The sequence below is a fragment of the Apis florea genome, unplaced genomic scaffold, assembly GCF_048593485.1.
Source record: "Apis florea isolate Af1SG1 unplaced genomic scaffold, ASM4859348v1 contig_1789_pilon, whole genome shotgun sequence".
In the NCBI taxonomy this organism is placed as follows: domain Eukaryota; kingdom Metazoa; phylum Arthropoda; class Insecta; order Hymenoptera; family Apidae; genus Apis; species Apis florea.
Genome location: NW_028256481.1, coordinates 3,562,246 through 3,583,299, shown reverse-complemented (window position 1 = coordinate 3,583,299; position 21,054 = coordinate 3,562,246). Strand labels below are relative to the sequence as shown.

The following is a 21,054-nucleotide window of genomic DNA, read 5'->3' as shown; positions in this document are numbered from 1 at the left end:
TCTAAATAATTAAATATATTAAAAATTTATATATACTTTATTTTTTTTTTTTAATATCATATAATTTTTTTAAGTTATGAGAAAATTGATTTATATTTCATTTAAACATTTAAATATTAAATTATATTTTTTACGTAAATATAACAAAAAAATGTGGAACGCTTCACGATTTTGCGTGTCATCCTTGCGCAGGGGCCATGCTAATCTTCTCTGTATCGTTCCAATTTTAGTATATGTACTGCCGAAGCAAGTACGCTGTGAAGTTTTTATTTCTCATATATAAAGGAAGTAATGAATTTTTGACCACTAGTGAGAAAGGAATACTTAATGTAGCCATCTAGTGGCGTATTTATATAATAGTAATATAATTTGAAGCTATTATAAAGAAATAATGGTACTTATCATTAAATTTCTTTTGAAAAAATTTTAAATTTTAATTTTACCATTTATGTTAGAAGATAACACTATAAAAAATAAGATGTAATTTGTTTAAATTGAGCATAATAATTAATAACATTTAATAACATCATATTTCTTGGTTATTTTTTATACATTATAAAAATAATACATCATAAATACATTATAAACATAAATAATTATAATATTTTATTTTTATCAAATAAAATTCTTAATGCAAATTATAATTCGTAAGTATAAAATGAAAAATAAATTTTAATCATATTTATTTTTTAGCGATTAACGGGATGGAGATATGCAGCATTTATAGGTACATTTGTAGGAACTGTAGGAATATTTTGTTATTTTACAATGATAAGTCCTATGATTAATCCAGAGCCATATAGTATGTATATAATATTTTGCTTATTAATTATAAAAATATATTTTTATTTCTTATATGTAAAATAAAAATTCCAGAAAGAATTCGAGAACAAGTGGCACAATCCCATAGTAAAACTTACAAAAATAGCAAAGAAATATAAATAAGAATATGTATATTTGCAAAATTACAATTTTTACTAAGAAAAAACAAGTTAAAGATATAAAATTAATTTTTATTATATATTGAACATATGTTACTAAAATGTTGATGTATATAAAATAGACTGAAGAATATTCAGTATATTATATTGAGAAATCAATAAATGTAGTGACTTGTACTCTTCTTATAATTATTTTCCTAATTATTTACTGTACAGATATTGCTGTAAGAAGTTCTTATTTAAAATGACTGGAAACTTTCCTACAGATATTCTAAAACATGATCTAAATGTAATATACAATTTATGTTAAAAATCATCATGATCACAAACATCTAGGAAGACATCAAATGCTTCACGGTTACAATTTCCATCGGCAGTAAAAACATATTTATGAAATGTTCCATCCATACAAATTGCTAAGAATAAATAAAATAAAAAATTAAATTCGAATACATTATTATATATAATTTTAATGTAATAGATATATTTTTTTATACCTATGACAGAACTTCTTGTACCAAATGCACATACACAAGCACATTCTGGTGGTACTGTAAATGTAGCCAATGCCCATTGACTTTCAACGTAATTTCCCAAAAATCCCATTTTTGAAAAACTATGAATAAATCAATCATTAATTTTAATCATTAGAATTTATAAAAATTTGTACTATATTTACATACGTCGATCTGCGATTTAATTGTGTGTCTTTTAATGCAAATATGTGTACTGTTCCTTTATCGCTAGAAGCACATAAGAATTCCGAATCTCTACTAAATGTAATGCTGAAATATTATAATTTAAAATTATAGTTCAAGACTGTAACATTATTAAAAGTAAAATATTTTTATATAAAATTTATTTGTTTATAATTTATTGTTAATATTTATTTATTTATATATATTTAAGTTTTATTAAAATTTTATTTAAATTATTTACGTTTTTATATATATATATATATATGTATACATAATAATATTTATATATACCAATAAAGTGTTGCAGGATCAGCACCTCTTCTTAATTCCACTAATAAGTGTCTACGTATACTGTCCCATACTCTAACTAATGTACCTTGAGTGGAAGCAGTTGCTATCATTGTTCCACTACTATTAACTGCAAGACAAGCTAATGCACCCTAATAACATACATAAAAAAAAATATTTATATATAAAAAGAAATATTAAGTAAAATCATAATAATCTATTATTTAATTATTTAATTACGTAAATTTTTATGTAAACTTTTTATAAATTATCATTATTTAAGTTTTTATTTATCTTATATAACATATCTTAAATATAACATACTTGATGTGCTGCAAGAGTTGCAGGAGCACTAGAACTTCCTGCTTCTGTAGCACCAAGATCAATTAATTGTACACTACCCTGTTTATGGCCAGGGAAAGCAAGAAGTTGTTTTTGTGCAGTAGCTAATGTAGCAACTTCAATTAATCCCATTGGATTATCTCTGGTTTCTAAAGTCAATAATCTTCGTGTAGGCATAGGAAATGAGAAGACATGTATTTCTCGTTGAAGTGCTACTATCATTCTGTTTTGTAAAATTATTCTTACATAAATGAAATATTTATATTGACTATTATATTGACTAAAATAGAAATTGATATCATTAATGAACTTACTTGTCTCTACGTAATCGTATAGCTTTAATAGGACTGGTAAATGTAACTTCCATTATAAATTTTTTAGATAAATCATCATAAATAAGTACTGTATTTTCTGCAAACTTTGGTCTTGTACCACCACCTACTATAGCAATGATGTTTGTTCTCCAAAGCATTTCTGCAATAGCTATACTTCCCATTATATCATTTTCCAAATGAGCTTTTTCCACTAATGGTTCTACATTGTATACTCTAAGACCAGATTCCATACAACATGTGAAACATCCTAAAAGAATATAAATTAAAAATAAAAATATAAATTTAAAAATTATTATTAAATAATAAAAATAATTTAAAAAATAATAAAAATTATTATTAAAATTTATTTAAAATTTTAATAATTAAATTGAATATTAATGTATAATAATAAATAATGTATAATGTAAATAATATAATTATACCATTAATACAAATAAAATAGATTTTTTTTTTACATTATTTTACTTTTTATATATATTTATATTTCTGATAAAATATAAATATTTTTAATTTTAAAATTTTTAATTTTCAAACGAAAAAAATATTAAATTTTATAATTTTATTAAGCAATTTATTTTAATTAAAAATAAATTTATTTTAATTGTTAGAGATTTCAGAAATTAACATTAAGAATAATAATTACCTTGATCCTGATTAAATCGTAAACTAAGAATATTTTTTTCGCCAGCCATTTGATGTTACATTAAATTAAACAAATAAGTATCCTTTCGATATATAAATTTTTTTTTTAATGATGAATTTTATGTTTTTGTTTACATTTTTCTTTTACAATCAGCTGTAACTGTGACACAATGTTTGGTACAATATTTATCATTCAGATATATATATATACATATCATAAGAATTATTAGGTTGATTTTCACTTTTCAAATGAATTAAATTTATCTATGAATAATACAAACAATATCTACATGTTGTGCATAAATAATAAAAAATACAATGATTTCTATTATTTTCTTATTTAGTGAATAAAAAGATGCAAAATGTAATATTTAAATAAATTTAATAAAACATTTTATATTCTAGCGACTGTTACATAGATATTCGCCACTAAGTCGCTGTGATCATAGGATACCATTTCTTTAATGTGTCATTTAACAATAAATAATTATTTTATATCATTGAGATAATTATTCAAACAACTAATACTAAAACAGTTGAAAAAAAAAGAATTATTAAATTAAAAAAAGCATTTTTAACCTTGTTATAATTAAAAGTTATATTGATGAAATTAAAAGTATAATGATGAAAATATAAATTGTTTAAAATTATAATCTAATTAATCTATTTATTTTTATTATTGCCTTAGTATTTTACTTATCATTATTTGATTTATGATATGATATTTTCGGTTAATACTTGTTTGTAAATAATTAATTCATATTTCTTTTAAATGCTTTCTTTTTATCTCTATACATGTATATGAAAAATATGTATGAAAAAATCGTTACGATTTATTATATTTATAATATTTGTTTTTCGTGTCATATTTTTGGTTATATCGAAATTCACTAATTTTCATAATTTCATAATTCCACTTTTATAAGAATAGCAAAAGTTGCTAGCTATATTTTATATTTTATATTTTGTATTTTGTATCAAATTTTTATGAAACAATTATCATAACATTCTTATACATTATTTTAATATTTATATATTTGAGACAAATTATTATATCTTATTATATATAATTTAATATGATTTTCATGTATAATATTGTATTCTTGTTATCTTAGATCATACAATGTGTATATAGAAATACATGAGTCAATTTGAAGCAAAAATAACAAAGAAAATGTGACATTATTTATAAAAAAAGATAATTCAAAATGTTGGATATTTCATCAGAAACATATAACAAGTAGCTATGTGAAACAAATGAAATTACATATTTGTTTGTAAATAATTTTTGAATAAGTATTAATAATAATAAATTATTTAATAACAACAACAACAACAACAATAATAATAATAAATATAAACATATATAAAGGATTATATAAAAGTGATACATTAAGTACAATCTATTATATCCAAAATACATCTTGTTGAATTAAAAAATTTAACAGTTAAATTTTTATTCATCATGAGCATATAATTATGTTAAGGATATAATTTATAATATTCTATCTAATTTCTCCAAATCCTTTTCTTTCTAATATTATATACAATATATTATACTTACCAAAATTATTTTATTTTACACTCAATAATTGTAAATAAATCATTTTTTTTTTTAAATTATAATTTCCAACATTTATAAGTAAAATTTAAAATTATAAGAATAAAGTAAAAATTAATTTTTTTTATAAAGTATAAATAAATTTTATATATATATACAATATAATACCAAAAAACAGCCGACAATTATATAGAATATTGCATGTAACTATTTTTTTATTGTTTTTTATGTTTGTGATTGTATGAAATAAAAAATGTTTTAAACCATAATTTAATGACATCAAATACTATAATTAACAATAGAAAGTATTTTAAAAATATTTTGTTTTCAAAATAAAATCAAGATCATATTAAATAATATAAATAAATCATGATTTTTTTTCATGAAGTTGTAAGCAATTTCATCAATTATCAAATATATCAAGTAGTATATATCAAAGATACATATTTCAATTTTTGATTTTTTGTTTAGATTGCTATTTAATTCAAGTAAAGTAAAAAAAATATAGTCATTAAACTATAATTATTGTAATAAATATTTTAATCTTATAATATGTTCCTCAAAATATTTTCTGTTTTTTATGTTATTAAATTTATTTAATAATTGAATCAAATATTAATAGACGATTCTTAAAAAAAATCAAAATAAATAATTTTTTAGATTTTCTGAATATTTATTTATTTATTTAAAAAATTATAAGAATATAATATCAAAAAAATTTTAATGATATATTTAATAATCAATTTTTACTATCTATATATATAGTAGATATATATATATTTATGAGATACCTATGTAAATTTTATTTCCCCGACAATATGGGTTGCGTGATAAAAATCGTTATGCAAATTCCGTTCTGAATTATTTAGTTGTTTTCCGAAAATAAATATATATTAATTTAGTTTTTAATAAACTTTAATAAATTTTAATTTTATCATGTGATTACCATTCATAAACAGAAGACGTTAAAATATCAATATTAATAATAATTATTTTATTATTAATACTATATTTATTGACATATAATAATATTATCAGTTGTCAAATGATAGTCATTTGACAAGATGTAATCGTATTCAAATTTGTTTACAAGCTCTCATTAAACAAATTATAGATATATATAAAAAGATATATTAAAATGGAATCATTAGAATTATAATAATATATAAAATTTTAATATCACAAGTTAATATCACAATTTTATATTCGCATGAATTTTGATCCCAAAAATTTTTAATATCAAAATTGTAATTTTTATAAATCATTTATTAAAAGATATAAAAATATATTGTAATGTTAATTTCTATTTTAATTCAGTTTTAATTTAATTTTAATTTAGTAAAGATTTCTATTAGATATAACAATTCTATAATAAATAATAGAAAGACAATACGGCCTATCATTTTAAGGGAAGATTCATCATAAGAATATTCATCATTATATCTCGAGATCAATGATATTTAAAAATCTAAAAATCTGTGCAATTATTCTGATGAATCATTTTTTCTTTTCTCAATTTTTCAAAGCATAAATTATGCAAGATTTTTTATATCTAACATTTTATGTTTTATATTTAATACTTTGTATTAAATATAATTAACATTAATTACAATTATATCATTTTTAATTATAATAAATTATAATAAATTAATTAATAATACAGTTTTAATGTATTCAAATCTTATTATGCAATATTAGTCGGATTTAATGATGCTTAAAAATTTTGACATAATATTTAAAAATTTTAATCCGAACAAAATTTGATCGGTTACTGTTTGTAGAATCTGATATCATTTTGAATAAGAATAGTCAAGGAGAAGAAAAAGCTAATTGGAGTAAGTAACACGATTGCAATACTATCAGAATACTTATATTATAAATATACATAAATATTATTATATATATTATAAATTATAATATATAATATAATATATATAATATATTATAAATTCATTCTTATTTATGATCTATTATTATATTCTTTCTCTCGATGATTCAATGATTTTTTGACAATTTTATGTTTCATTTTAAAAAATTTAAATTTCGTAGATAATAACTCAAGTAAGATAAATACTTAATCTATCAATTTCAATTATATTTTATATAATTTTTCTAATTATATTTTAAATAATTTTTTATAATTCAAAATAATTTTCAAATTATTATTTTTTAAAAAATTTAAGTATTTATTATAGATACACTAAAATAAATATATTTATTTTCTCTTTTAATAATTATTATTTTAAAATTTTTTAGAATATATAATTATAATATTACAAATTTATTAATAACGAATATTTTATACGAAGATTAAATATTTTGATAATAGATTTATAGAATAATATAAAACATATAGTATATATATATAATTTGATAAATATATTCCTGGTCTAACTTTAGCCATTAAAATTATTGATTTAAAAGACAAAACAATAATATATCCATTAATATTTAAATCGATATTGCATTTTTTGATTATCGCTAAAGGATCAGCAATATTTCGAATTTTGATAAGTTTTATACTTTTAAATTTAACAATTTTATTTAAAAATAATACGCAAAAAAGGTTAGACTGATTTTTTCTTAAATTCTTAAAATTTATAAATTATTATTTATGAACAACTGTAAATTAAATTAAAGCTAATTGTTTAAATATTAATATCATTATTAATTTCAATTAATAAAAAATTTTTTAAAATAATAACAATATATTTGTTTTGTTGTGTGAATATTTCTTTCTTCTTTTCTTTTCTTTTCTAAAGAAATTGTATATATTATTGGTCCGAAGAAGCATTATTGCTTGCAATTAATTTGTTATTTTCTACAGATCAAGTATTCAGAATTTCTTTGTTCTCAAAGAGGAAAGAGAAAATATAAAGACCGAACAAAGTTGAAAATTCAAATATAATTTTATAAAAATTTATAAAAATCGCAAAATTTAAAAACCTATAATTTTTAAATAAATATAAAACAAAATGATGATTTAATATTCTCTAATTTAACATGAATTACATTATATTTCAAGTTGAACAGAATTCAAGATATCGGAGTCAAAAAATTATCGATTTAATATGGAATAATCCTTATATTTATACTTAATATAAAATATATATGTATTAATAAAATATTTCAAAGAAAATAAATAAAAATTATTTTATCATAATAAATATTACATATATTTGAATTCATATAGGTTTTCTTTTTCTTGGTTTTATTTTTTCGTTATTCATATTACATTTTTAAAATGTCAAAATATTTATACAAAATTACAAAAAATTATTGCATTGCTAGATAATTGCTTTCTTGCATTTATCATACATATATATGTTTTCATATAATAGCAATTACATTCTCAATTAGTTTTTTCGCTCTTTATTATTTTCAATTAAAGTATGATATCAGATTCTATAAATCTACGTTTGACAATCCGATCTAAAACAGCGTGTCATAAAAATTCTCTTTTGAAAAACACATTGACATCACATTATTTTTACTTCTTTCTTTAATATCATTGCATCGTGTAATTATAAACAGCATCTCTTTTATAAAACCTGTTTTATTTGTTTACAATCTATAATATGAATAAGCTATGGCTATTAGATAAAATTTTCACTACGTGATATCACATTTTCATTTGTAGCAAGGGAAAAAGTTATTGAGAAGGACTAACATGATGCATTGCTACATATATCACACATTAAGGTATATTTTCATATGACAATAAATGTCAAGATTTTTCGTGACATTATATAATATATAATAATAAATTCTATTATAATATAATAACGATAAAAATTGTAATAATGTCGTGATTATAAAAATCACAATTTAGTATCGAATGAAAATGTATATATGTCTGGTAGGCGCTATAGTAATCATATAATATTATTCTTCTCTTCTTTAAAAATTAGTTTAGTCAAATAAAAATGTGATATTATATATTAAAATCTAGAATCTCGTCTAACAATCATGAAATTAATGAATTTATTTATTATACTTATTCTTTTATCAATTTCTTCAAAGCATCTTAATTCTGAGATTCCTTTAAATGAATTTTTGAATATATGTAAATATTTAATAAAATTCTTATATATCTAATTTATCTTTGCATTTTGAAATTGTATCTTATTCAAACTTCAAATTAATAATTATTATTATTCAAATTATAAATTAATATTTAATAATATGTAATAATATATAATAATGTTAACTTATAATTAATAATAACAATAATAGACATGTCTTTATCATAAATTAATATCAATTTTTATTTAAATATATAAAAATCATATTTAAAATTTTTTTCTCCAAAATATTTATTGGCATAAAAAATTAAATTAAAAAATTTTTTTAAACTTCAAAAGATTAAGATTTAATATCTCAAATCATAAAAATTTTAGAAAGAATAGAAATTGAAATTATCTATATATATAGAAATATATAAATAATATAGAAATTAATTATTAAATATCATTTAGAAAATAATGTAATATTTATCATAATTTATATTAGTAGAAAAAAATCAGAAATAATTCTAATGAGAAATATATATCATAGAAATATTTAAGTATATAGATTGGATCTTCTTTTCTTTCTTTATAATCTTTCTAAATAACATTATATTTTTTCTTAAACATATTATTTATCATTTTTTAAGTTATACTTTTTATTATTTTCTTTATGATAATTTGTTTTTAATCTGTTAATTTTAAAAAATATTTTTAAAAAAATGATGTAAAGAATATATTGATAATTATTCAAAGTTTATTCAAAGTTTAATAAAAAAAAATTGCTGAATGATATTCATTTTATTAATTTAATTCATTATTTTTATTGATTTACTTCATTTATACATTTATATATTTCATAAAATTTAATATTTTAACTGTGGCAGTCAAGAAAAATAAGAATATAAGTTCATATTTTAAATTAGATAATTAAAAAGATTAAATATTATTAATAGATAATTATATTAATTTTAAATTTTCTTTTTTTTTCTTTTATAAAAACTTTGAAAGTTTAATTTATATTTGATATGATAATTATGTATGAAATGCATATTATATAATTATTATATTTGTTTAGAAATAAAACTTATCTCTATAAAAAACAGAGAAATGTTTCTTTCAATTTTAATTTGTTCTCATAATTTACAATAAAATAAATTTATTTGATATTAATGACATATTTTTCAAATAATATTTATAACAATGAATTTAATAATTTTTTAGCAAAATTTATTATATATTACATATTTTATAGTAATTTATTTATTAAAAAAATTTTTTTTATTTCTATATTTGTATGTAACATATATTCATACAATACATATTTATCACTTTATTATTCACTGTAATTCTATATGTATTGTATATATATATTTTATCATGGTGTTTATAGAATCTATAAATTAATGTTTTTTAAAAGTAAAATTATTTCAAAAACAATATATGTAAATATATTTTTAGTAATATTATTATTAATTTTCTAATGAGAAATTATATAAAAAATATATAGAATATATAAAATATTTTATGTATTCTCTATTAATTGGTAATAAATAAAAATTATTTTGATTATAATATACTCAATAATATTATATATATTATATATATATATAATATATATAATACAATAATATATAAATTAATAATTTTGCATATATTGTTGAAATAATTTATTTTATGGATACACAATTTATTATATACATATATATATTTTTAGATATATTTATTATGTACATATTATTAAATAATTTTATCTCTGATTTGAAATATATATATATATATATATATATAGTTTGATGTAATATAATTATCTTATATATCTTCGGAATTATGTTAGCTAGAAAAAATTTTTTTTTAACCAAAAATTATTAAAATAAAAATAGTTATCGTATGATCATATTAATCTTTTTGTAAGTAAAATTTATGAAAGTAAAGTAGATGAAGATATGAAAATTATCTTAATTTTTTTTTATATTTTTTATTTTTTTTTTATGGCATATAATATTCTTATGTTTTTTAATAAATAACAATTTATAACAAGATGAATACAAACATTTATAACACAAGAAAATATATTACAAATAACATCAGTTAACTTATGTAAATAATTGCTTCATATAAGATAATAAGTATCATGACTATCATAATTCTACGATTACGATCTATAATCTACGATCTTTCGATCAATAAAGATTTATAAAAAATTGTTATCGTAAAAATGATTTTGATACAGATTTTCAAGATCAAAATTTTTTATTGCATTATATAGTATTCGTTGCAAGAAGTAAAAATCGCAATGAACCATTCTTTTAAAAAACGAATCTGAAATTTCGTAAACTATTTTATTCAATAATTTTATTAAGATATTACAATATACATAATATGCAATTGAATACATTACACATTATTTCATTAAATATGTGAAAATTTATGAAGGAAACACTTACGAAACAAAATATCAATTCAATATGATTTTTCATTAATTAAATCAATGATTTATTGATCAGAAATTAATATTACATCACTTCACACACATCAGAAATCATAGTAAAAGAGAAGCAGGTCATCATTGCTCTCATCGATAAATAGGAAAAAATTATATACATAGTGTTTAGTTAAATAATCATATAACTTAATAAGATTTTTGCTGATAAATACATGCTTTTTGAAACCTATATTATTGTCAAAATTAAAGAAATGACTAATATTTAAGTTAAAGAATATTTTGCAAGAATATTTTAATGTTTAAGCAGGAATCACTGAGATTTCTAATATCAGATTGACTTAAATCTACTATAATATGCTTTTCAAAAAAGTCTAACAGATTTTGAAGAAAAAGACCATATATTTGGTGTAAATTTGTTTCTGATAATCTAAAATATTTTTCGAAGATTGACAAATTAGAAACATAATATCATCTATATCATCGAATATAATTATATAAAATATTACAGTTCATTTAAATGTTCTAAAAAATCAGTTCGATATTATAAATCTTAATGATTCCTGTTTAAATAAATTAAATTAAAGTAAATGATAAATTGAAAGCAAAACGTCCCAATTCTATTATTCTTTTGATTCTGTGAATAATATATATTTTAAAAAGCGTGATTTGCGTTCCAACTTATGTAATTCATCAACAAATATCAATTAATGTGATTAATATAATAATATAATAAAACACGTATATGATTTTTTTCTACTCACTGAACTACATTGACGAGAGCAATAATGATTTGCTTTTCTTTCACTGTGATTTTTCATGTGCATTAGGATGATATAATATTAATTTCTGATCAAAATTGATTTGATTAAATTATTGATTTAATTAAGTTGCATCGAATTAATATTTCTTTTGGATATTATCACTAAGTTTTCACATATTTCAATTAGATATTATCTATATTGTAATAATTCAATAAAAATATAGAAATATTGAATAAAATAGTTTATGAAATTTTAGATTTGTTTTTTAAAAGAATTCATTTGCGATTTTGTTTCTTGCAATAAATATTAATACAATAAAAAAACTTTAATCTTAAAAATCTATATCAAGGTCATTTTTACGGCAAAAATTTTTTTATAAATCTTTACTTATCATTTTTATAAATCTTCAATAGTCGAGAAATATAGAATGGCCATGATAGTTATTTTTTATATCTTATATAATTATATATATTATTTTTATATATTTTGTATATATTAAATCACTATGCTTATTTTTGTTCTTACAATTCTTATTGCAATAATTGCTTTGTACAATGATTACTTGATACTAATATTATTATGTTTATTTTAATATTGTTTGTTATTACGATTCTTATTACAACAATATTAATATAGAATCGTTCAAGAATGATTCTATTGATACTAGTATTCATTATTTCGAACATATCTGAAAAAGAAATAAATTTATCATCTAATTGTGGTTTTGATTGATCTTGTGTTATAACTTTTCTTATTCGTCTTAAAAATAATAATCTATTAAAAAATAAATAAAAATATGATATAAAATATGGCCATAAAAGAACAAAAATGACATCTCTTAAGCAATTCTTTAGAAGTTCGATATGACTATATAATGATTATTTTTATATTAAATAATTTTTACATAAAAAATTTTTTCTAGCTATTATAGTTCCAAATTATTTAAAATAATAATTCTAAATTACTATTAATTATCTTATATAATTTAATTATTTATATGAGAAAATCTATTGCTATTAAATTTTTTGTTATATTTGGTAAATACTATAAATTCTACAAATTTATAAATTATATAAATATATAATTTTATAAATATGAATCATTTCTAGTAAATGATGAAACTTTTAGACCATCACCATAATAATAATAATATCTTTACATTTATGTATATATGTATTAATATATATTATAATAATAAACTTATAATTGTAAGTAATATGTGTATAAAAATTAAATAAAATCTAGAATATTATAATAAAAAAATTATTTTTTATAATTATTATATAACATTTACTTAATTTAATATTAAAAATGAAGCATACAATGTTGCTTATTTGATATTACTGTTATTTTGTTTCCACATCATTTTAATACAAATGCGATTATATTACAACTTAAAATTACAAGCTAATTATATTAATATATATAATTCTGTGCAATCATTTTTAGTTATTATATACATAAATTTTTAAATATACAGAATATATTTAATTATAATGATGTAATTTAGATTTTTTATCAATTTTATTCCACTGTGCGTATGTCATATTTTTATCGTAATTTAAATCTTTATTTTATTTGAATTTCAATTATTTATTATAAAAAATATTAACAATTTAAAATGATTAATAAAAATAAATTATATTTCTTTTAAAAATTATTTTATATAGTTTGAATTTTATAATATATTATTTGAATAAATCAATTAAATAATTATTGTATTACTTTGAATAATTTTTTTTTCTCTTAATCAACATTTCAAATTAACATTAAGCAAAAAATTTAAAATTGTAGTAGTGAAATATAATAATTTTAATTTAGATATATATATATATATATATATATATTCATGAAAAAATATTGAGGAACACAATATACTTATGATATAAAAATATTACGCACATATTTTTTTTTATATTTTTGTATGTTAAATCTACTAATTTTGTTAATTTTATTTTGCACATTTTTAGTTTGAAAAATAAAATAACGAAATAATCAAAGTAAATTAACAAAATCGTTATAAACTTGATGTTATTAGCGAATGTTTCCTATTTCACAGTAAAGTTATTATTATACATTTCTTATTTAATATCCCATATGTTTTTTCAAAATAACATATATAATAAATTTTACAATAAAAAAAATGTTTAAACAAAAAAACAAAATTATATTATCACATAAATTTGATATAAATTTCTACTTCTTAATTATCATCTTTGTTCATTCTTCATGTAACTAAATATAATTACATATAATTTTTTATATTGTTTATAATATGTACAATCACAAAAGATATAATTATTTTTATGTGCTTTCAGTACTTGGCAGTATTTAGGCACCTTAATTCCATCAAGGAAAGAGAATGAGAGAGAGGACAATTTATATTCATATTCTCTCTATAACTTCTTCAAATTTACATGATAGGTAATGTTATAACAATTCATTATGATTTTATCTTTGTATAAATTGCGCAGACGATATTTAAAAAAACATTAATATTATTGATCTTCGCTTATTTAAAAAAAATATTTTTTATTAATGTGACAAAATTTTTGTTAATATATCTTTTATGAAATAAATTATTCTTTTGTGGAAGCATATTAGATACATAATAGATACATATGTCTTGAACTGGTTATATCTTTTAATTGATAGATTTACAATTCATACTTGAAATATGTATGTGTATAATGTGCTCCTGTATAAAGATTTATTACATGCTAAATTTATCACACCCAATTTTGATAATATTTGGTGTAATATTAAAGCATGAATACGGATCATTTAATATGAAATTTAAAAGTAAACATACAGATCAACAATACATTGTATTTATCCTTAATGATATTCAAGTACGCTTTGATAATATCTATTATAAGTATTTATGTAAAACAATTCTCAATATTCTCATATATAGAAGAATCGATGTTTGTTTTATATTAAGTCATGTTACAAGAATTGCATTAAGTGTTTACAAGTCATCTTACGATGATAATACTATCATATATATGCAGTCTACAAACACAGATATTTTCTAAAATAACAATTATATATAAAATATTTTTAACATGTATATATATTGGAGGAAAGTTTTTTATCAATCTAAAATAATATTTGTGACATATATTTAATATGTTTCTGTTTATATATATTTGTATGTTTGAATTATTTTATCCTCCATCATAACATCAACCATAAAGTTTTTGTATTAGAAATAGTTTGTTAATGCATTATATAAATAAATCTGTTTAATAAACAAAAGTTTCTGTTTTACCAAAAAAATAAAAAATACAAATTTTAATAGCGTCAAAGTTAGTAAAATAGCTCACACAAATTTTGTTCGAAATAACATGTTTTTTCTAATTCATAAAACAAAAGTAATAGAGCAAAGCATGATGATTAAAAAATAGAATTCAAAATAATTTGATGATTTTTTGTATTACTTTTTCAATCTTTTTATCATTTAAGTTGATAAAAAAGAGAGAAAAGAAAAAAGTTATACAAAAAGAACACTTAATAACATATATCTTAATAATTGTAACTTCATTATGGCACGTGAAAGAAAATCACTTTATTTGGATGTCAAGTTATTAACCTCATAATTAATAAATCATAATGAATTATCTACTACGACTATTTAATATTAATATCACAAATGTTTACATTTAATGTTTTTGAATTAATTTAAATTTATACTCAATTCGAGCTGTAGCTAGATAGTTATTCTAGCATATTTTAATATTTATTAAATTTTCAGTCATCTCCGTTGCAGAGAAACTTTATATCTGACATAGTCAGTAAAATGTATGATAAAAAATAAGTATGACAACAAGTTAAATCACGATGGCTTACAAGATGGAAATTTCTTAACATTAATACATGAAATTGGTTTGCGCCATCTCCGTTTACTCTGATGTGAATTTTGTTTGTTATTGTTACTATTCCAAGTAGTTTTTTGGTCTTCACTAATTTTGTCCATTTCTTGAAGCCGTTTTTCTTCTGAACAAAAAAATAAATTTATTTAAAATCTGTTTATAAATTTATATTATAAGGATTAATTCTATTTTATGTATAAATAATATAATAACTTTATAATCTATTGTGCAATATAAAAAACAAGACTGTTTTTGCAATATTACTACACATAATTTAAAATATGCATGACACATTGCAGAAGCTAATAACAGAAGGCTATTCTAAATATTAATGAGTTAAAAATTTCAATACCATAATTAATATAAATTTAGATGTGTGTTATAAAATGTAAAAAGGAAGGAAGGAGAAAGGTAAAACTGGGTATACACTATATAGAGAGTACCCGTTTTTGTCAGCTCGCAACATCATAGGTAGATATAAACGTGTCATTGTTACAGAATGGTGCATGTCTTTGATAAGAATACTAGTAGTCGATTTGAAAAAGATTGTTCACTATTCCGTTTAGAATCTGAAAAGCAAAAGCTGTATTTTATTCAAGTGTTTATTTACTTTAATTATAATTATAATTTATACTGTAATATAAATAATATAATGTATTTTTTCTTCAATAAAATCTTTTTTCTAATAATATATAAAAAAAGGAAATTTTTAACAAATTTTTAATAATAATATTTATTATCTTTACTTAAAATAATTTATACAAATTATGTAATTTAATTTTTATAAATAAATAAAATATAAATATCAATGCTAATTTTATTAAAATACAATTATAAAATGATTTTAATAGATAAGATTATTAATTTAGTTATAAAATAATGTAATTATCAAACCACTTTAAAAATACTGCTTCTGAGCTATAATATAGGATATTAATATATTCATGGAATATCTTTGGAGAATTGATTATAAAGGCGAAAACAAATACAAAAATTGATATATATAAATAAAAAAAAATATATATAAATTGATATATAAAAATGTAAATTAAGATTTAGTTGATTAAGTTACAAGTAATTTAAATTTGTGTTAATGAACAAAATAAAAATAGAATGAGATAATTTTATCTCTGTTATATTGTTGTCTTATTCTGTTTGTCTTATTTCATCTAATGTAATTTATTTCCTTATAATTTAAAAAATAAATTAATATCTATTTATATTAATTTATGTATTTGCTTTACTTTTTAGAATCAATTCTTAAAAAATGTTTTGACAAATACATTAACATCCTCTATATTAAGCCACAATAAATAATATATGATTTATTTATATTTTTATAATATTTTTTTAATTAGTGTTTTTGTGCATGCAAGTTTATCTTACCTTTCTGTTAGGTGTGAATATACAAATTAATATAAATATTATAGCAACAAAAATTAAGCTTTAATACATAAATATAATAACATGTAACATAATGCAAAGTAATATAAAACAAACATACCATTTAGTTGATGTTCAGTATAATACATAGGATTGTCGTCACTTCCGTAATGATACTCCATCAGGTACGGTAGTACGGTCATACTATGCCATTTATGCCCTTTAAGAGGAGGTATGGGTACTTCTTCTTGTGTTTTAGGATGCCTGCATATAGTCCATGGATGTTTTTTAACTTGTTGCAAAGTAAATCTTTTATCTGCATCTTTTTGTAACATTCCTTGTATAAGAGATTTTAAAGGTTCTTCGACTTCTTCAGGTATAGAGTATTCACCTTTTCCAATATTTTCATATAATTTATAAATATTATCGCCTTGAAAAGGATATTGACCTGTAGTTATATTGTATCTGTGAAATATTTATAACTTTATTAAAAATATATAATGAAATTTTTATTTTATAATAATTAAAATTCAATTTGTAAACTAAACTTTTTTGTAATAATTCTTTAAATTATAAAAATAAAACTAATTTATAAAAAAAGATATACTTACAATGTAACTCCACTGCTCCATATGTCTACTTTAAAACCAGAAAATGTTTCACAGCCATTTGCAATTTCAGGAGGCTGAAATGCTGGTGAACCTTGTCCCATTTTACATGTATCATCTTCAGAAAACATGTCTAATGCCTAATAATATTAAATATTACAGAATATTTTATCATTTCTTTTATTAATATAAATTTTAATAGTTTGTTAATTCTAAATATTTAACTTAAAAAATTATATTATAATTAAATAAAATAAAAGAAATTCATTAATTATCATATATATATATATATATACACATATATACCTCTGCAACTCCAAAATCACTAATCTTCAAGGTACCATCTAAAGCTAATAATAAATTCCCTGGTTTTATATCTTTATGTACTATCCCTTTACTGTAGAGGTATTCTAAACCATCCAATAACTGACAGAAATAGTCATGTGCTTGCCAAATTGGAAGCTTCTTGAGAGGTGTACTTCCCAACATATCCTGCAAAAAATCTAATAAATAGAAATCTAATTGTTGTTAATTTCATGCAGGTTTTAATTATTTGTAAAATTTATAATATCATCTTATATAATTATAAAATAATAGATTCTTATAAAGTATATGAAATTGTTATGTTAAATTATAAAAAGCATATTGTATGAAAATAATTAAATTAATATATTAACATTTTTTTTTATATTGTCTAATTTTAAAACTATCTTTTTTACTCTTATATTAAATATATAAGATAAATCTTGTAATTAACTTTTAAATATTGTTACGACAAAAGATGAGAAGTTTATAAATTTTTATTAAAATATAAATATTCAGAAATGTTGAATTAATTATTATATATATATATATATATATATATATATATATATATTGCATCTGAAACTTTAAACATGATCAATTTATTTAAAGATATATGTGTATAACACATTCTAAAATAAACCATGTAAGGTTTTTAAACTTTACCTGTAATCCACATACACAAAATTCCATAACTAGGTACATCTTCTCCTTTTCATCATTATATAAAACATCTACAAGGTTAATTACATTCTTATGTTTTAATATCCTTAATAGTCTTATCTCCCTGTTAATGAATGTGAATAAATAACATTTAGAATTCTAGAAAGTAATTAAATATATGACATAAAAAAAATTTTTACTCTTATAAATCCATATAACTTATTTTTTCTTTTTTTTTAATGTTATGTACATTATAAAGAGAAAAATCAAATTTAAATAATTTTAATTTTTACTAAATAAATATTAAGAATAATAATAAAGCTTTGTTTTGTTATATATCTTAAATTAATTATAAATAATAAAATATTTTCAGATTCTAATTATGTAGATGTTTATTTATGTTGTATATACAAAATATCTCAAGATGAATACAGATAAATATAATATAAATCTATATGAAAAATGAGTTGAAAAGACATTTTTTTATCTGAGATTTTATTTTTGAAAAAATCGAATTTGAAAATTTATTAAATATATATGAATTTGATTAATTTCTAATTAAATAGATAATTGACAAAAAGTTGTTCTATATAATAACAAAATAAAGGAAAAATGCAAAATAAAATTAATTCATTTAAAAACTATGTTTTAAAATAATTTAAATTGAAAATTCAGTATGTGAATATCTTATTACTTCTTCATATAAATTTAATTTCAATTTTTTAAAAAATGAGAATTTTATTTTAAAGAATGAAATTGCATTTTATATTTTTTTGTTTTCATATACATAGACAATAAGCTTTTATCAATAATTTGTATATTCAATAATCAATAATATTTAATTAGAAATTAATTAAATTCATTTGTATTTAAAAATTGTTTAAATTTGATTTATTTGAAAATAAAGTCTTAAATGAAAAAAACTTTTTTTTTAACTCATTTTTATATATAGAATTATCTTTTGTCATCGTCTTATATCATCTGTCTTAAATAATATTGTTATTTTAATTTTTATATTCATTTTTATTAGATCAATATAAATACTATAAGAGTAATTTTTTTCTTTATTTGGGTATAGTAATATCAATATAACATAAATTATGTGATACCATATCCATACAATTGAATAAGTTAAGAATATATAGAAAGGTTTTGTTGTCTACTTTATCTAATAATTAGAAAATGTAAAAATATAAAAAAAATGTTAAAATTTGTTTATCGTACCGTTGAACGTTAAGCTCTCCATTTGGGATTCTACGAAGTTTCTTCCTTTTTAAGATTTTCACGGCTCTTCGACAAAGTGTCTCTGAGTCCAGCACTTCTTTCACCTTTCCGTAACTACCTTCACCAAGAACATCACCCATAACATATTTACCGATAAATTTACATTTCTTCTTTTTTTCTTCATATATAATCTGATCTGAATCCACCCTATGGAAGAACATGTTGATCTCATCCAAATCATAGGTCGGATCATCGTTGATCCACGTGACTGGTTCGATATCTCGGAATATTTCATTATTAATTTCTTCTTCATCTGGATCACATATTGTGATTCTATTGTCCATTTTTTATAATACTAATTAGACTAAAATTACTGAAAACCACACAACTTTAACCTAAAACACGACCGGCACCACCATTGTTGTGAATTACAGCTGTATATTCTACCACGGCTTGTGATAATAAAAGACACGATCATCATTTCAATTCCTGAACGTATACACATACATATCAACTATATTAGCGCTTAAATTCGAAAATATTTCGCTAAATTTATCTATCGAATTTTGCATTTCATGTATTTATACAAATTTTTTTTATAAATATTTAGATATATTTTTCTTTCCTAGCTATATTTAAAAAAAAATTAAATGTATTTTAGTCTATTTTAGTAATGTTAAGCATATTAGTTAAAAAAAAAATTCCTCGTACAAAAAATATATATCTATATATCATATTAATATTATATTTATATTATTAAAAATAGATTATATTATATTTATTAAAAATTGTTATATTTTTATAAATAATTTTATATATACAAATGTAAATGATGAAATAAATAAAATTTTATTCTTTAATTATTTAAATTTTTGCTTATGAAATGAAATATAGTTACATAAAAATGTATTTTTATAAAAATTAAATGATTTTATGTAAAAAATTTTTATAATTTCTTTCATAAGAATTAAAAATAT

At 19.0% G+C, this 21,054-nt stretch overlaps 3 protein-coding genes, 2 long non-coding RNA genes and 1 other non-coding gene across 8 annotated transcripts; 2 read left to right on the top strand and 4 right to left on the bottom strand.

The window, feature by feature from the left end:
- Positions 1–147: 147 nt before the first annotated feature.
- On the bottom strand, positions 148–254 carry LOC116415251 (U6 spliceosomal RNA). Its single transcript, XR_004225832.1, has one exon. It is a non-coding gene; the product is annotated as a U6 spliceosomal RNA (small nuclear RNA).
- LOC100867750 (uncharacterized) lies at positions 174–1,118 on the top strand. Its single transcript, XM_003698367.4, has 3 exons — positions 174–394; positions 694–802; positions 877–1,118. Exons 1-3 carry the CDS (start codon positions 392–394, stop codon positions 939–941), a joined length of 177 nt encoding a protein of 58 aa, XP_003698415.1. The 5' UTR covers positions 174–391; the 3' UTR covers positions 942–1,118.
- On the bottom strand, positions 993–3,693 carry LOC100867631 (WD repeat domain phosphoinositide-interacting protein 4). Of its 2 annotated transcripts, none has more exons than XM_003698366.3 (7): positions 3,248–3,693; positions 2,584–2,851; positions 2,252–2,492; positions 1,931–2,079; positions 1,625–1,726; positions 1,439–1,557; positions 993–1,357 (listed from the first exon to the last, which is right to left on the bottom strand). In XM_003698366.3, exons 1-7 carry the CDS (start codon positions 3,294–3,296, stop codon positions 1,248–1,250), a joined length of 1,038 nt encoding a protein of 345 aa, XP_003698414.1. In that variant the 5' UTR covers positions 3,297–3,693; the 3' UTR covers positions 993–1,247. The 2 variants fall into 2 exon arrangements, with proteins under 2 accessions (XP_003698414.1, XP_012348717.1); XM_012493263.2 differs by having other exon boundaries at positions 2,252–2,510; positions 3,248–3,590.
- A 4,436-nt stretch (positions 3,694–8,129) lies between these two features.
- Positions 8,130–15,282, top strand: LOC147658737 (uncharacterized). Its single transcript, XR_015292532.1, has 2 exons — positions 8,130–8,509; positions 14,340–15,282. It is a non-coding gene; the product is annotated as an uncharacterized LOC147658737 (long non-coding RNA).
- On the bottom strand, positions 10,768–11,389 carry LOC147658738 (uncharacterized). The gene is made up of 2 exons (XR_015292533.1): positions 11,262–11,389; positions 10,768–11,136 (listed from the first exon to the last, which is right to left on the bottom strand). It is a non-coding gene; the product is annotated as an uncharacterized LOC147658738 (long non-coding RNA).
- A 285-nt stretch (positions 15,283–15,567) lies between the features above and the next one.
- Positions 15,568–20,921, bottom strand: Lkb1 (Lkb1/serine/threonine kinase 11). 2 transcript variants are annotated; one of them, XM_086909930.1, is made up of 7 exons: positions 20,078–20,921; positions 18,857–18,977; positions 18,194–18,379; positions 17,891–18,027; positions 17,401–17,744; positions 16,340–16,465; positions 15,568–16,020 (listed from the first exon to the last, which is right to left on the bottom strand). In XM_086909930.1, exons 1-6 carry the CDS (start codon positions 20,419–20,421, stop codon positions 16,389–16,391), a joined length of 1,209 nt encoding a protein of 402 aa, XP_086766056.1. In that variant the 5' UTR covers positions 20,422–20,921; the 3' UTR covers positions 15,568–16,020; positions 16,340–16,388. The 2 variants fall into 2 exon arrangements, with proteins under 2 accessions (XP_086766056.1, XP_003698416.1); XM_003698368.4 differs by lacking the exon at positions 16,340–16,465.
- Positions 20,922–21,054: the final 133 nt, after the last annotated feature.

What these genes read in the sequence shown, in the direction of transcription:
- LOC100867750 (XM_003698367.4), top strand. An exon ending in GATTAATCCAGAGCCATATA is followed by an intron (nt 803 to 876) that starts GTATGTATATAA and finishes TAAAAATTCCAG; the next exon opens with AAAGAATTCGAGAACAAGTG.
- LOC100867631 (XM_012493263.2), bottom strand. Translation starts at nt 3,296, where the DNA reads ATGGCTGGCGAAAAAAATATTCTTAGTTTACGATTTAATCAGGATCAA. An exon ending in CAACTCTTGCAGCACATCAA is followed by an intron (nt 2,080 to 2,251) that starts GTATGTTATATT and finishes GTATGTTATTAG; the next exon opens with GGTGCATTAGCTTGTCTTGC. An exon ending in GATCCTGCAACACTTTATTG is followed by an intron (nt 1,727 to 1,930) that starts GTATATATAAAT and finishes ATAATATTTCAG; the next exon opens with CATTACATTTAGTAGAGATT.
- Lkb1 (XM_003698368.4), bottom strand. Translation starts at nt 20,421, where the DNA reads ATGGACAATAGAATCACAATATGTGATCCAGATGAAGAAGAAATTAAT. An exon ending in TTTGTGTATGTGGATTACAG is followed by an intron (nt 18,380 to 18,856) that starts GTAAAGTTTAAA and finishes GATTTTTTGCAG; the next exon opens with GATATGTTGGGAAGTACACC. An exon ending in GTGATTTTGGAGTTGCAGAG is followed by an intron (nt 18,028 to 18,193) that starts GTATATATGTGT and finishes TAATATTATTAG; the next exon opens with GCATTAGACATGTTTTCTGA.